The 13,965-nt window shown below is 47.9% G+C and overlaps 4 protein-coding genes across 4 annotated transcripts; all 4 read right to left on the reverse strand.

Annotated features, from left to right (window-relative positions):
- Positions 1–284: 284 nt before the first annotated feature.
- PADG_00117 (uncharacterized protein) lies at positions 285–1,938 on the reverse strand (the record flags this gene model as incomplete). The annotated part of the gene is made up of 3 exons (XM_010757397.1): positions 285–951; positions 1,028–1,313; positions 1,422–1,938. 3 exons carry the CDS (start codon positions 1,936–1,938, stop codon positions 285–287), a joined length of 1,470 nt encoding a protein of 489 aa, XP_010755699.1.
- A 3,225-nt stretch (positions 1,939–5,163) lies between these two features.
- PADG_00118 (uncharacterized protein) lies at positions 5,164–5,565 on the reverse strand (the record flags this gene model as incomplete). Its single annotated transcript, XM_010757398.1, has 1 exon — positions 5,164–5,565. The coding sequence occupies one exon, from the start codon at positions 5,563–5,565 to the stop codon at positions 5,164–5,166; it is 402 nt and encodes a 133-aa protein (XP_010755700.1).
- A 1,049-nt stretch (positions 5,566–6,614) lies between these two features.
- Positions 6,615–9,264, reverse strand: PADG_00119 (uncharacterized protein; the record flags this gene model as incomplete). Its single annotated transcript, XM_010757399.1, has 3 exons — positions 6,615–7,057; positions 7,167–7,589; positions 8,529–9,264. The coding sequence occupies 3 exons, from the start codon at positions 9,262–9,264 to the stop codon at positions 6,615–6,617; spliced, it is 1,602 nt and encodes a 533-aa protein (XP_010755701.1).
- Positions 9,265–10,039: 775 nt separating this feature from the next.
- Positions 10,040–13,443, reverse strand: PADG_00120 (CAMK protein kinase; the record flags this gene model as incomplete). The annotated part of the gene is made up of 3 exons (XM_010757400.1): positions 10,040–11,999; positions 12,057–12,460; positions 12,520–13,443. 3 exons carry the CDS (start codon positions 13,441–13,443, stop codon positions 10,040–10,042), a joined length of 3,288 nt encoding a protein of 1,095 aa, XP_010755702.1.
- Between the last annotated feature and the right edge of the window lie 522 nt (positions 13,444–13,965).

The raw sequence follows: 13,965 nt of genomic DNA on the forward strand, positions 1-13,965 counted from the left end.
ATAGAGCAACAAGAAGTGAATAAACCATTCCACTTAAAAGGAAATAACCCAGAGACGTGAAAAAGTGAAATGTATCCCGATCAAACAAAAAGGTAGGAGGAATATATAGAGAAAACGGTGGGACTTAAGGAGCAGAAAACGTAAAAGAAAAAAGAATCCAACGAAACCGACAACCAGTATAAAAAGAAGAAGAAGAAGAAGAAGAAAAGAAGAGGAAAAGAAGGGAAAAAAAAAAAAAAAAGGGGGGGGGGGGGGGAATTCGAACAAAAGCGAAATTCTATGCATCACCACTTATTCTCCATCTCCTCTTTACCAACCATCTTCAAAAACAACCCAGTCAGCCCCTCCTTAAGCCGCTCCCACCAGGTCCGATTAAGCCAATAACTCAGTTGCCGATAATAATACATCTCCCCCCAACAGTCCCTCCCCCAATTGCACCCGGCCATATTGACCACGAAATCCCGATCCTTCCGGTGATAATGGAACTGGCGATCCGTACCATCCCCACACGCACCGGGCGGGAATGCGTTTATCCTCCTTTGCGCCACAAAGGCAATATGCGGCCGTATCCACGGCTGGCTGGCGTAGAGGTGTGCCAGACTGTCCTGCTCATTGTGTTCCCAGGCCATGTGCATTTGCTCGTAGAGCACGGGATCCCACCAGATGTCGAGGAGGCGTTCGGTCCAGGCGCTGCGGCGGACCATGAAGGAGCCTAGATTGAAGCCTGTGCAGTCTTGGGAGATTACCATGTTTACGGAGGAGGATTTGCCGTCACCTGTCGGGGAGAGGGAGATGGGGTCTAGATAGGGGACGGGTGGGGGGTGGGTGATGTTGAGCGGGTTGAAGAAGTTTATGTCACGGTATATTTTGCTCTCGAGGTTGTTGAGGATGTGGGATTGGACGGAAAAGCTGGGCTCCATAATGTACGTGTGCAGGTCGAGCCACCAGAACCTGAGAGGGGTTGTTAGTAAATTTTGGGTAGCATATTCCTTTATATCCGTCCCCGGGAGCGAGCTCAGTTACATACCACTCCGCGCGAGGATATCGCCGCATAGCTTGACGGATCGCATCAACCTTCTCCCAGCTCTCGCGCCATTCATGCGCATAACGTCTCTTCGTGACCATGTTGACGATTTCTAGATCGTAACCCCAGCGCTTCACGTAGTTTTTCTTGTTTTTCAGGCTATCTCGTTCAATTGCCCATTCTCGAGGGCCTTTCCATTCCATAACGCCTCCACCAATATTCGACCCAACGATCAACACAATCTTCTTCCCTCCACCCAGCGAGGATCCCCGATATGATTGCATGATGCCTGTTGAAAACGTTAGAATTTGTTAGGGTGTCTTGATATCCTTTTGCTTCCTTTTTCTTCAGTGAAATAGAGAGAGAGAGAGAGAGAGAGACATAAAGGGTCACTCACGAGCTGAATAAGAAAACCAGAAGATAAAGGATAGCAGCAAAAGGAGAATAGATCTAAACCTCCACTTCCGCACAACAGTATACAGTAAAGATTTGATGCGAGCGCGCAATAGCGCACCGGCACCCGACCATCGCCCGCGGCCCAGCTTTTCCTTCTCGCCATACTCCAGCATAGAATTGACACGAAACCGCGGTAAACTCGCGGATATCTTGCGTCGTTGTCGTGAGAAAAAGCCATTATTTCTGGTGGAAAAGGATGGGTAGCCAACTATCCGCCTGCTCTTCGCCTTCGCAGAGGCCCACGGGACACTGCTGCCACCAGCAGCGGCAGCAGCTCTAACACTCAGGGGCGAGCCGTTTGCATGAAAAGTGCCATTTCCACTACTCGTGTTGCTGTTAGATGTATCCTGGAAGCCCCTGGAAGGGCTGGAACCCCCAGAACTGTTGGCGCCGGTAGGCAGACCGGGACTGGGCCATCCTCCACCACGGCGGGGTGAGGGAGAGCTCGAGAGTGACATGGGCGTGGGCGAAGGCCCCGTGTCCATACCCGGCCTGATATCGATATCGGGGGCAGCAGAGATGGAGGGGAGCAGGAACGAGCACGCTGGAAGGGTGGAGGTGACAGCTTGATCACGTCTAGACCCGACGGGCGAGGGAGGATGATTCTTCAAGGGAGTGGCAAGGGAAGAGGAGCGTCTGCGATGGCGCGGAGCACGGCTGTTTGTCAAGGATTTTGTCGCCAGCTTGAAGGACGGCAGGAGAGCAGGAAGACGGGAGAGATCGAAATCCTCCCTTCAACCCACGAAGTGCGTAGGAGTTTTGATTTTCCGACTGGTGTGTCTTGTTAAGGTGTTCAAACAGGGGTCCTGTGTGCATCTGTACTCTGCATATGGATCTTTGTTTATACCATGGGTAAATCGATCAATGAATGGTTCCGGCCCAGAAGAACAAAAGGGCAGGGATTTAAATATAAAATAAAAAAAAACAAAAAATCCAGGGAAGAGCCAAAAGGGGGGGGGGGGGGGGGGGGGGGGATAAACAAGAATTAAAGAAGGTTTAGTATGGCGTACGACCAAGGTGCCAGCCGAACTATCAGCAGATAGGGTTGTATATCATGAGGATAGAGAGAGAGAGAGAGAGAGAGAGTGAGTGAGTGAGTGAGAGAGAGTGAGTGAGAGAGTGAGTGAGAGTGAGTGACAGTGAGAGTGAAAGTGAGAGAGAGTGAGAGAGAGAGAGAGTAAGTGATTGAGAGTGAGTGAGTGAGTGAGTGAGTGAGTGAGTGAGTGACAGAGAGAGAGAGACAGACGAGAGACAGGCGATGGGGAGAATATGTGTCGTTGGCGATGACTAGCCGAGATAGATTTCAAGGTTGGTTGGTTACTTTTCCGTATTGCGATTACCCAGGACAACGGCTCAACTGACGGGTTGCTGGGGTTCCTGGACGGCAACGCTGCGGTAAACCGCGTTTCCCCCCCCCCCCCGGCCAAACACTGGGTTATGTAATACGAATTACCAACGTCGAGTTGACCCCGTAACTAACTTGATTGGCGAGGCACTTGCTCATGAGTAATCAATCAATTTAATGTGTAATCAAACCAGGTACTTGTACTCTCCTACGCATGCATCAAACACCCAAGTTGACTCGTATGGATTGGCAGCTGATTGACATGTCCATGATGCGGTGAATGCCTGTGGATTTTACTTGCAGCTACTTGAGGTCGAGTCAGTTACTGCTATGTGTGAGGGTTCTCTGGCCGGTTCTGCGTATGCACCCCGTATTTGCTCTAGCGGTAACCGCGGGGGAGGGGGGGGGGTTGGAAGTGAGACACGCAGGCAGGGTTTGGAGGAGAGGACCAGGACCAGGTTGGGAGGCGAGAAACAGATCCGAAGAGATACAGGAGATGGACGAACAAGAAGCAGTTTACCTGTGGCTGAGGATGTTGAAGGTGATCCTCAGACGTTGGACCCAGACAGGAAAAGAAACACACACACACACAAAAAAAAAAAAAAAAAAAAAAGAAAAGAAAAGAAAAGAAAAAGAAAAAGAAAAAGCCGAAAGTTGCCTGATCGAGCAATCCAAGGCAGTTTCGGGCAAATTATGAACACAAAAGTCTGGGAACAACTGGGGACCGCCTGGACCACTTTTGCAGGCCACACTTTTCTGCCGAGTCATTTGATCGGAGAAAGGAGGGCGGGCTTTTTTGGGGAGGCAATCTGGTAACAGTAGAAAGAGAAAGTAAAATGAAAAAGTAAAATGCCCTCAGCAACCGCTGTGGGACAGCCAATCAACACGGGCGTCTATCTGTAATTTTATCGCTGTAACTTGCCGTCCCATGAGATTGTTTCCCCAGTTAGCCAGCCATGGGGTTCTATTACTATGTTCATGAAGCTTGCAAGGTCCGTCCGTCCTGGTTCTTCCATACGGACCCCGTTCTGCAACTCCACATGGTGCACAAAATTCCCGAGTCAAGGGTGGAGAGGAAATCCTTGCGCACCGTCGGACTCGAAGTCTCAATCATTTCATACAATCACCGGCAACTTAGAAATCCCGACATGTATCGATGTTCATCATAGTTGTTCACATAAATCGCCGAGCCGGACGGATTCGTATGTTTCAGCCCTGGTTGCGAGTGGCGGTGTCGTCTCCATAGGAGAAGCCACCAATCATCATCATCATCCTCCTCCTCTCCTACGGAGCAGTTACTTGTTTGTCAAGGGATGGATCCATCAACCGACGACTCAGGCGAGCGGTGGCCGTGTTTTCAATGACATCAAACAAGGGCTCCCGATGGTGCTTCAAGGGACCATTTTGACCAGCCGCCGACAAATCATCAGGAAATATATATATATATATATATGTGAGTGTGTGAGTGAGTGAGTGTGTGTATGTGTGTGTGTGTGTGTGTGTGTGTGTGTGTGTGTGTGTGTCATGAAGCACAGCTGTTGGAGCGCGTTAGACGTCATCGAGGCGCCTCTTTGGTGGGGGCAAGTATGGTAGGTAGGGTTCGGATGTTTTTGTGTATTTATTTTGGTTTTTTCCTTCTTCTTCGATATAACGTTCACATCAACCCATGGATCGGGGCTGCGGGGTTTGTTTGAGATACCATAACGAACATCAGAACCGGCAAAAGTCATTTCGGGTAACTGATGATGCTTGTTTTTTTTTTAAAATAATAATAATAATAATAATAATAATAATAATAATAATAATAATAAATAAGTAAATAAATAAAATGGGTTTAATTCTACCGACTAGTAAGAAAAGAAGAAATAACTAGATTTGTATAACTCAACATTATAATCTTTCCAGGACACACTAATATTTACTCATGAAATACCCCAAAAGTCAGAATATAAACAAAAGCAAGGTCCGCAAAAGAGGCACGACAACCCTTGTTATAGTTACATCCCCCTCTATAAAGGGGAAGGGGTTGTAAGTGTAAACGGATAACCAACAACCAACCCCTTTTTGCAGCAGGTTCCCCCGCCCAGACCATCCGTCGTCTATTAATTGGCATTGGCATATCACTCCCCAACAAGAGAGAATCAGAATTGCGTAATACGTCTTTAATGAGATATCAGACGGGAAACTCATATAATGATAGACCCACCCTCCTCTCTCTCCTCTCCCTCCCCTCCTCTCCTCTCTCTCCGCCCCATCCCTACCCTCCAAATCCACCTCCCCACCGGCTCCGGCTCCCCATGCCTCGTCAGCAACCACATCGCCACCCCTCCCAACCCCATCATCCACTGCGCCAGATTGATCTGCCCAGCCGTCCCCAGCGCGTTGTCCTGCGGCCAACTGCCCTCGGGACCCTTGTACACTTCCTCAGTGATTGAGGATGATCGATTCTGCTTCTCCGTATCTCAGGCATCAGACGCATAAAGCCATGGATGCATATACACAGTAGTATATCCGGTAACCCCCCTTGTTCTTCAGACGTACACATAAGGAATTCGTCGTGATCAATTTCGTTATTACCATCAGCCTGCACTGCCGCTGCTCTGTATTTTGCAACAATGACTTTCTGGCCAAGAATGACTCCCTGGGCATGAATAACAACGTTCTCATCCAACACCCGGAAAGAGAAAACCTCATCCAAATCCCTCGACTCGAAAACTCCTGACTGCTTGCCATATAACATCATTCCCTTTGCCGAGTGAGCATATATATCTCATCTCATGGCCTTCATTCTCCAGTTCTAGGACATCCAGCAGCTAGGAATATCTCTGTCGCCTAATTCCCGTGTGTTTTCCCTTCCATACCAAGATCCGCCAATTCCGGCGGGACGCTGGGCGAACCACCACACTGGGATCCGGGGACTTCAGCCCGACTGCATCATCATTATCATCATCGTCACGGGTTAGTAGTGTAGCCGGAAAGAAATGTAGTAACTTAAGGCAGTGCGCAATGAGATGGGGGGGTTCTGGTGTCCAATCGGTTTAATATTTCTGACAGGCCTCACGACAAGCACTCTGTGCCTTGTGGAAATCTGCAATGCGCGATGCGCACCAGACGATAAATAACGTGGATATAGGGGTCTTTCTTTTTTTTTTTTCTTTTTTCCCATTGGCCATGTTATCGGTGCGCGAGATGAGGCCCTGGCAGATCGCCCTTGTTCAGTCCACCTAATGATGCTTGCGCACATCCTTGGGGGGTTATGCGCGGAGGGATGCAATTGGTTTTGGTTTGTGCGGTGTGATTGGTTATGGGAGTTAGTTATTCTATCCGAGTCATATGAGGTTGTCCACGGTCTATTTAGCTAACCCTTGGCCAGTTAGTTAACCAGTTACCAAGAATGATTTGACAAATCATTTTATTACTCTTTGAAAAGGCTCGGCTGGGCATATCATAATAATGATTATAATTATTATTAACAAGGCGTGGAGAGAATTTAGGCTTTCGACATGGAGGAATTTTCAATTGGAGGCTTTAGAATGAACACGACTAAACTACATAATGGCTTCGATCACGGGAATCCATTTTCGGGCCATGGCTTGGAATACGCTGGATGGGGATCTGCCATGAATGCCAACAGCTCATTCGGCATTCCAACATACGCCGCGATGCGTAGCAAGATCAATTTCCTGTTGCGTAGAGGTCATGTATTGTTTCTCTCTCCCTCCTAGTGAAAGACGGGGCAGCTTTTCTTCTTTTCTTCTTGTTGTTGAATGGTTTTAAACGTAAACAAACCTACTCCCAGCTCTCAAGCAGGATCGACTCAAGCACCTCAAGCCGGGAATACAATTTTGTACGCAGTTCATCCAATTCGTGAACGGCTTGACGTATATCTTCCGTAATGTTTGGAGAGAGGGAGGGTGGGATTCTGAAATACTTCTTGCTTGATGAAGTTGGGCTGGAGTTGGAACGAGATGGGATAATAACAGCTATTTTGGGATTTCTTCCATGATTTCTTCCGTGACCCCCGGTATCCGATGGTTCTTGCGGGAGGGGTTTCCGTTTTGCGACGCGGTTGCTTGACACCGTCTTGGACGACTTTGTCGGAGTCCTGTTTGTCCACGACGCCTTACGTTTGGAAGCCTGCGATGGCGGAGGAGTTTGTAGATTTGTTTCTACTTCCTCATCCCCATCCTCATCCCCACCCGTTTCACATTCAGATTCTTCATATTCACTTTCTTTAGGCAAGTTGTCCCTTTAGCATACATAGGACAGATAGGAAAGGAGTTTCAAGGGCAGGCAAGCATATATAACGAGAAAAGCACGCAAGAGAACAGAGTAGCTCACCCCCAGAATCAATGTCATCAGGTTGCTTTAGGGTGCACGTATGCGCCTGTCGACGCCACACACAGTTCGCACAGGCCCCTCCTGCGTAATTGCCGTCACTTGTCATAGCAACCACACAGGTTACAAACGGACCTCTTCCCCCTTGACACCCACTGCACATGTCATCGCCAGAATACACAGTTTGGCCTCGGGTTTGGTAGACAAGCGCATCCCGGTGGTGAGTCCTGCTTACCGGCGGGACTTTGTACGCATGGTGGATGCTATCTCGCCGCCATTGAACTCGCCGAAGGCATGGCCACTGTGAGACTTCTTGCGCAGTCGAAGAAGAAGGGCGGACTGCAAATTTGCGGATACGGCTAAGATTCGCGTCATGTTTGTTGGGTACGATCTCTTCCAACGCCACCCCATTTGGAATATCAGGCCCTATGAAATATGTCAGATGCAGGACGTTTGACCCAAGGTTTGTGGGGCTTACGAGGAGGGAGAATTGTTGTTTTCCTTCTGCGGGATGAGCCTGGGGTCTGCATGAGGCCGGTGGTAAAGGGTGAGTGACAAAGAAGTTCAGAGCACTCAGAAAATCCAATTGGAACCAGCGGACAAGCACAATTCTGGAGAATATATATGGCAACGATAAATATTATTAGAGAAAGGAAACACAACGAAGCAGCCCCCCCCCCCCCCCCCCCACCTGGTGGCAACTGTTCTTTTATGCCTGCCAATGCAGCTAACACCGCCAAGCGAGGCGAGATGCAGCGTCAAACAGCAGCGGAGCGAACTCGCTGCGGAGTGAGATATCCCATCGAACAATGCCACAAACTAGCTATTTATCGGTTATTTTGTAATTTTCATTTAATTTCACTTTTAAATTTCTTCTTGAATTCAGAAAATCGCCAGCCACACACACACACACACACACACACACACACACACACACACTCATGTCAACTAGAATACTAATCTTTGTACGTAATTTAGCAAACATAAGCCGTAGTTTACCAAAGCATGGGGGTTGAGGCGAACGATCCGTGGCTATAAAAGCTGGGTGAAATTCGCAGATATTAGCGAGCAGAGCAGAGAGCAGAAACAGTGGTCATTCCACTTATTTGGATTCTACACTGTTCTCGTGTGGCATGTAGAGGGTTATATGCAAACACCAGATGTTGTTGGTAGTTATGCTACGGGTTGAAAAAATAGAGCTGGTGGTTGCTTAGTTATGTTGAAGACACGCAATTCACTCTTTTAATGGTGAGAGAAAAATGCAAGCTTGGATTAAATGGTCAAACTAATGGCGGTGATGGCTTTCTGGTTGCATAGTTAACTACTAAAAATATCCCTGGACCACCCCAAGGGCTGATATCAAACCAGCCAGCACACCGCCTTGGATTCCGGTTAATGAAAACGCTGCCTCTAACCGCACTGCTGCGTTTCCTGTTGGCCTGTTGGAAAATACCAACGTCGTTCTCGACCCCGTATGATCGCCGTTCCGCCATGTATAGTTCTTCTTCCCTTCCCTCATCTCCGGGTGCACGACGAACGGTACAGTCGCAAAGTAATTCTCCCTATCATTCCCAAGCACCGTCACCGTCCGTGTGAATGCGTTGGTACAATCGTGTTCTTCCGTCGGGTAGCAGGGTATCTTCTCTTCATGCACACTATACAGCTCCCACCAGCACACGCGGCCCGTTGTTTCGTTACCAACCATGTGCCACAAGGGAGAGATCCATGGCTGCTTGCCTGCTCTGTAGATATTGGCCCAAGGCCCATTGCTGTAGCTATCCATGGCCTCCCAGGTGCCGTCCGCAGCGAGATGGCCATCAGTGGAATTGAAGGTGCTGTTTGATGGATAGATCGGAACGGTTCGACCCTCTTTGGCGCATCGGGAGATTGTAAAGCTCGGCTTGGGTGTTCTGAAGCCTCCAACTACAATATCGTAGACGTGAAAGTCGGTGATGGGGGAGGTGGCGCTGGATGTGTAATCAGCGAGGTTTTTGCCGGAAGGGATGTTGGGAGGATAGATCCATTGGGCTGACACACAGGGGAGAAGAGATACGAGCAGCAACAGAATCAAACGAGGGACTGTCTGGACAATGGACATCATGTTGACATCAACGCACCCGCTATTCTGTATTGAAGGGTAGGATGGGATAGACACAGGCTGTCGAGCTTTGCCTGTCCACCAGAACCCTCGCTAGCGAAGCTATTTGTTTAAAATGCAAGGATAGGCTTTGATGGCTTTGAATCCCATTATTTTGTGCCCTTGCCGAGTTCCGACAATGCAAACATATATTGAAGGCAAGGGAGTTTTTGTCAAAGGTGCTAATTTAGGAGATCAGATCTAGATCTACTGCATCAGTCCAAGACTAGTTAAAGGCTAAAAACCCCCGAAAAGCCGAAAACTGTTCTGTCCAAGAATCTGTTGATATATCTGTTAGTTAGGAGTTATAAACATGCCGATACTAATGACAAGTTGCGTTTACATTGCCGAACTGTGTATGAATAATTTGTATTTGTATCCTTAATAATCTTCCCCCATATTGAGATAATATCACACTCCTTAGATCAGGGGAAATCTCGCATATCCTTCAAGCCCTTAAACAAATAGGCAAAATTAAGCAAGGAGGGTACGCGTAGGTAAACCAAAATAAGAGGTAGATAAATGTAAAACAAGGGTTGGGGATGCGCAATTAGGAAACTTTAGGGGGCATGAGCCCAGTCACGAGGAGCTAACCAAAATACAAGTTGGACGCAAAGAAATCGCTTGCGTACTACCATACCAACCAAACAAACCGGTGTAAAAGCCCAAACCCAAACATCAATCAATTCTGCTAGGCCCCTTTTTCGTGTTTCCCATCAATCCGACAATCGCCCTCCGTTTAGGCAGCAATAGTGGATGCCGCCGCCGGCGCTGTCTCCGTTTTGGTGTCCTGGATAGTCTTCAAACTCACTTCACCTTCACTTCTACTCCGCTCATATTTCGCCTTTTGAATAATGAACCCTTTCTCCTCTAGAGGTCGCATCCTGGCGCTTTCCCCATGGTAAAACTCGCATCGAAAGCGCAGATAGCGCTTGCGGTCTCTGAACACAGTGATTATATCGCCCGTGTACAATTTGCCAAAAAGACGTGCATCCCGGGACTGTGTCTCCTTGCGCAGTTCCACATTGTTGACCCAGATGCAATTACTTGCTTTAGTGGATAAGATGGTCATAACACCAGGAACCTGGGTCCAGTCTTCACCCTGAGCTATTCGCGATTCGATTGATGGCGCCCAAAATGTGAGTTCAAGAGCATAGGCCGGGATACGGCTATCCATAGGATCCGAATAACGAACGGTTACCCTAGGTCCTCGCCCCCACGAGGTCATGCGCGACTCAAGGTAAAGAGTTGTCTCAGTGATCGACCCGGGAATTGAGATGAGTGCCCCGAATGGGGGTGTTGGTTTTATAGCATGTTTGTGGCTTGCGACTTTAGGCGTTGATCTAGGGTCGTGGGAGCATCGACCCTCTGCAGGATTTGACTCCCTAGCCCCCGAGTCAGCGTCGGAGCCATCGAACCGTGAGACTTCTTTTCCTGTCCGCTCGTCGATGGTGGTGGCGAGTTCGAGGTGTAGATTTGGGTCGAATGATTTAGAGGTGTGCTCGGGTCCTAAATGGCATGGGTTGGCTGCAGATCTGGGCGCGGCTTCTGGGGTGGGGAGGCATTTGTCGCCAGCGTAAATTGATCGTGCTTGGTTAGAGTCGAGGCCATTGTGATTTTGCCTAAACTCCTCTCTCTTATCATCTTGCGACCCGCTTTTTGAATCTCCGGCTTTAGAAGACAGTGCGCTGTCAGTAGAATCTTCTGGGGTAGTTTGATTGTTGCTAGTAGGATTCGTGGAGTCTGGTGATCGTCCATCAGGAGATTCCATATGTAACTGGCCCACCAGTGATTCTGCGCCCATTAAGCTTGGTGCAGAGGTACCGCGCTGTAGTGTAACGCCAGAACGTTGATGGTAGGTCCGCGCTGGAGGAGGAGCCATGATATTGATACTTTTTGATGATTCAACATCCGATGAAGTATAATCGTACGGATCCGCACAATTAGAACGGAGTTCAAATCTGGAGATATTTTCGGGTAGATTGTTGTTGGCCCCAAAGGCGCCGGAGGACCCCAGGTCACACCCTGTGATCTCCCCAAAAAGGCGGGGCTCCGATGACTGAGCTGCTTGGGCAAGGATACTGGGGGCTAGCTCATAACTATCAAGATTTGGTAATGAAGGGTAGGTTATGTCGGCAGGAGTGTGAGTTATGGCAACTTGTTGCCTTTCCTCCTCAGTGTAATGGGAAAGCCGCTGTCTTTTAACATCATTATGGTTCGTGGGTGTCTCCTCTTGGTCCTCCAAGTCATCGATTTCTTTATCGAAGTCTTCGTCGAGGCGATCATTGAGATCAATGCCAGAAGCATCGAGTCTTTCTGCCTCATCATCTTCGTTGACTTCCCTCACGGCTGCCAAAGTTGGGTCAAATTCCTGATCTTCAGGTTCGTCAATTTGTGAATAGGCAATTTCGTCTGGAACGTCACTGATCCAGGGATGTTTAAAACACTCCGATTCCTTGGGTCTAGCCCTCGGATCACGATTGAGTAGCTTCGAAACAAAATCGACGCCATCTTCCGATACTCCCGCATGTCGAAGTAGATCGTAATCCGCATTAGTAGTCATGATATTGCGGAGCATAGATGCGCCTCGATCGTCTCCCCGACCAGAAAATGGCGCAGTTCCGCAAAGAATATGAAACGTCACTGCGCCAAAGGACCACATATCGACTGATTGATCGTACGGGGATGTCCTCGGGACACTGGAGAGAACAAGTTAGCAGAGCTGTTGGATGCAATAAATGGTACAAAGAGCTCACGGATCAGCAACACGTCTTCTCTTCCTTGCTTCTCCTCGCCTGTACTTGTCATATTCAGGATAAACCTCAGGAGCACAATACAATAGGGTCCCGCAAAAGGTTTTCATGAAAGATTCTTCCTGAGCAACCTTCGAGAGTCCAAAGTCCGAAAGCTTAACAAACAGCGGATCAAAAGATTGGATTAAAATGTTGTCGGGTTTGATATCGCGATGCGTTATCCTCCTTCTATGGAGGTACTGAAGGGCGTGCAATATTTGGCGAGAAATCGACTTTACTTGGTCCTCGGCAAGATGATGGCATTGGTTAAGATAAGCAGATAATTCACCTCCGGGGACAAATTCCATTATAATGTAAATCCAGCGGTTATCGTGATCATGATAGTCTCTGAACTGAACGATATTTGGCTGAATAGCAGTCAGCTTCCACACATTAGAAATGAGGACAATTGATGGGACTAACTTACATGCCGCAATCCACTCATGATCATCATTTCACTGTTAACTTTGTGGTCAGAAATATTATTCTTTATCAATTGTCGTTTGTCGAGCTCTTTACAAGCGTAGAGCACTCCGTCTCTTTTCGTTGCGAGTTTGTAAACAGTAGCAAATGCCCCTTTGCCAATCTGGCCAGTAACATTATACTTGGAACCGCCATTCCAGTGCATTCCGTGAGTTTGTCCGCCTTGCTGAGGAACAATGAGAAAACCGTCATGCTGCGCCACCTTTCCCGGTGTTCCTCTACCAACCCCGGGTTTTTTGCAAGCATTATTATGTACACGATTCATGTAACGAATTACGTTTTGCGTGTACTGACGTTCAAAGCCATCCCGAGGAGGAATGCGTACAATGAACTTAATGCCAGCTATCGAATCATTCGTCACATGAATGATAGAACCAGAAACGAGCATTTGGGTAGAAGGAGCACCAAACTTATTATCCCTCTGAACAAAATTGTCATCTACAAGGGTTCCATTGGTTGAAGTGTCTTGCAGCATTAGGATGTTGTCTCGTGTTAGAAAGATCCGAAAGTGGACTTTGGAGATTTTATTTTCGCTATCATCTCGAGCGAGCAATACATCGCAGCGATTCGGGTTGCGACCAAAACAAAATCCCATGCTCATATCTTTTACGGAAGACGAAAACCTCAAGGCAATATCGCGATTTGAGCTGTTTGGGACCCCACTGTCGTATTCCAGATTGTCCCTTTGTAAGATATGCTGTAGTCCATAACGCGCAGTTGCACTTACGGCGTCGTAAGCAGAAAGGGAGTTTGGATGCAAAACACAAATAATATCGGGAATATCTTGTTCATCCAATCCAGAGTTGTTAAGCCCCATCCGCCGCGGGTCAGCGTATGGCTGGGTAGACTTCTGGGTGGCTTCATCCATTTCAGAAGAGTGTGAGGAAAATAGGGGACAATTATGTGATTAGAAATGAAAAAAAAAGGACTTATAGTAGCACTTCAACAAACTTGGAACTAAGGGCAAGTCGGAAGTTCTTGTCACTTAAATATTAAAACGATGATGGTATAATAGAAGTATGATTCATCGAAATGGCGAAATGGGACAATAGGTTGAGAAGCACACATTCACTGTTGGCGATAGGTTCAAAAGGATGTCAAATGTGGACCGCAATATTTAAATGAAAGGTGTACGCTGGCGGAGATCGAATGCGGCCAGGCCCAGCATGCCCTTGATTTGGCGTCGGAGGAATATTGGCACAAGTTCCTCTCTAAGCCCAATCGTAGCGCGCAGTGTAGGCCTGCATTACAAGCTGTCAGTTTCAAAGACGTAAAGTACAAAGAAACAATAATTGCCAAATGGAGAGTCTGTTGCTTTTTGTTGGGCAAGACCAAAAGGCGGAATTCAGCAAGGTCACAGGAACAATATTCCCAAAGGGCAAACAAGGCA

Source organism: Paracoccidioides brasiliensis (genome assembly GCF_000150735.1).
Source record: "Paracoccidioides brasiliensis Pb18 unplaced genomic scaffold supercont2.1, whole genome shotgun sequence".
Lineage (NCBI taxonomy): Eukaryota > Fungi > Ascomycota > Eurotiomycetes > Onygenales > Ajellomycetaceae > Paracoccidioides > Paracoccidioides brasiliensis.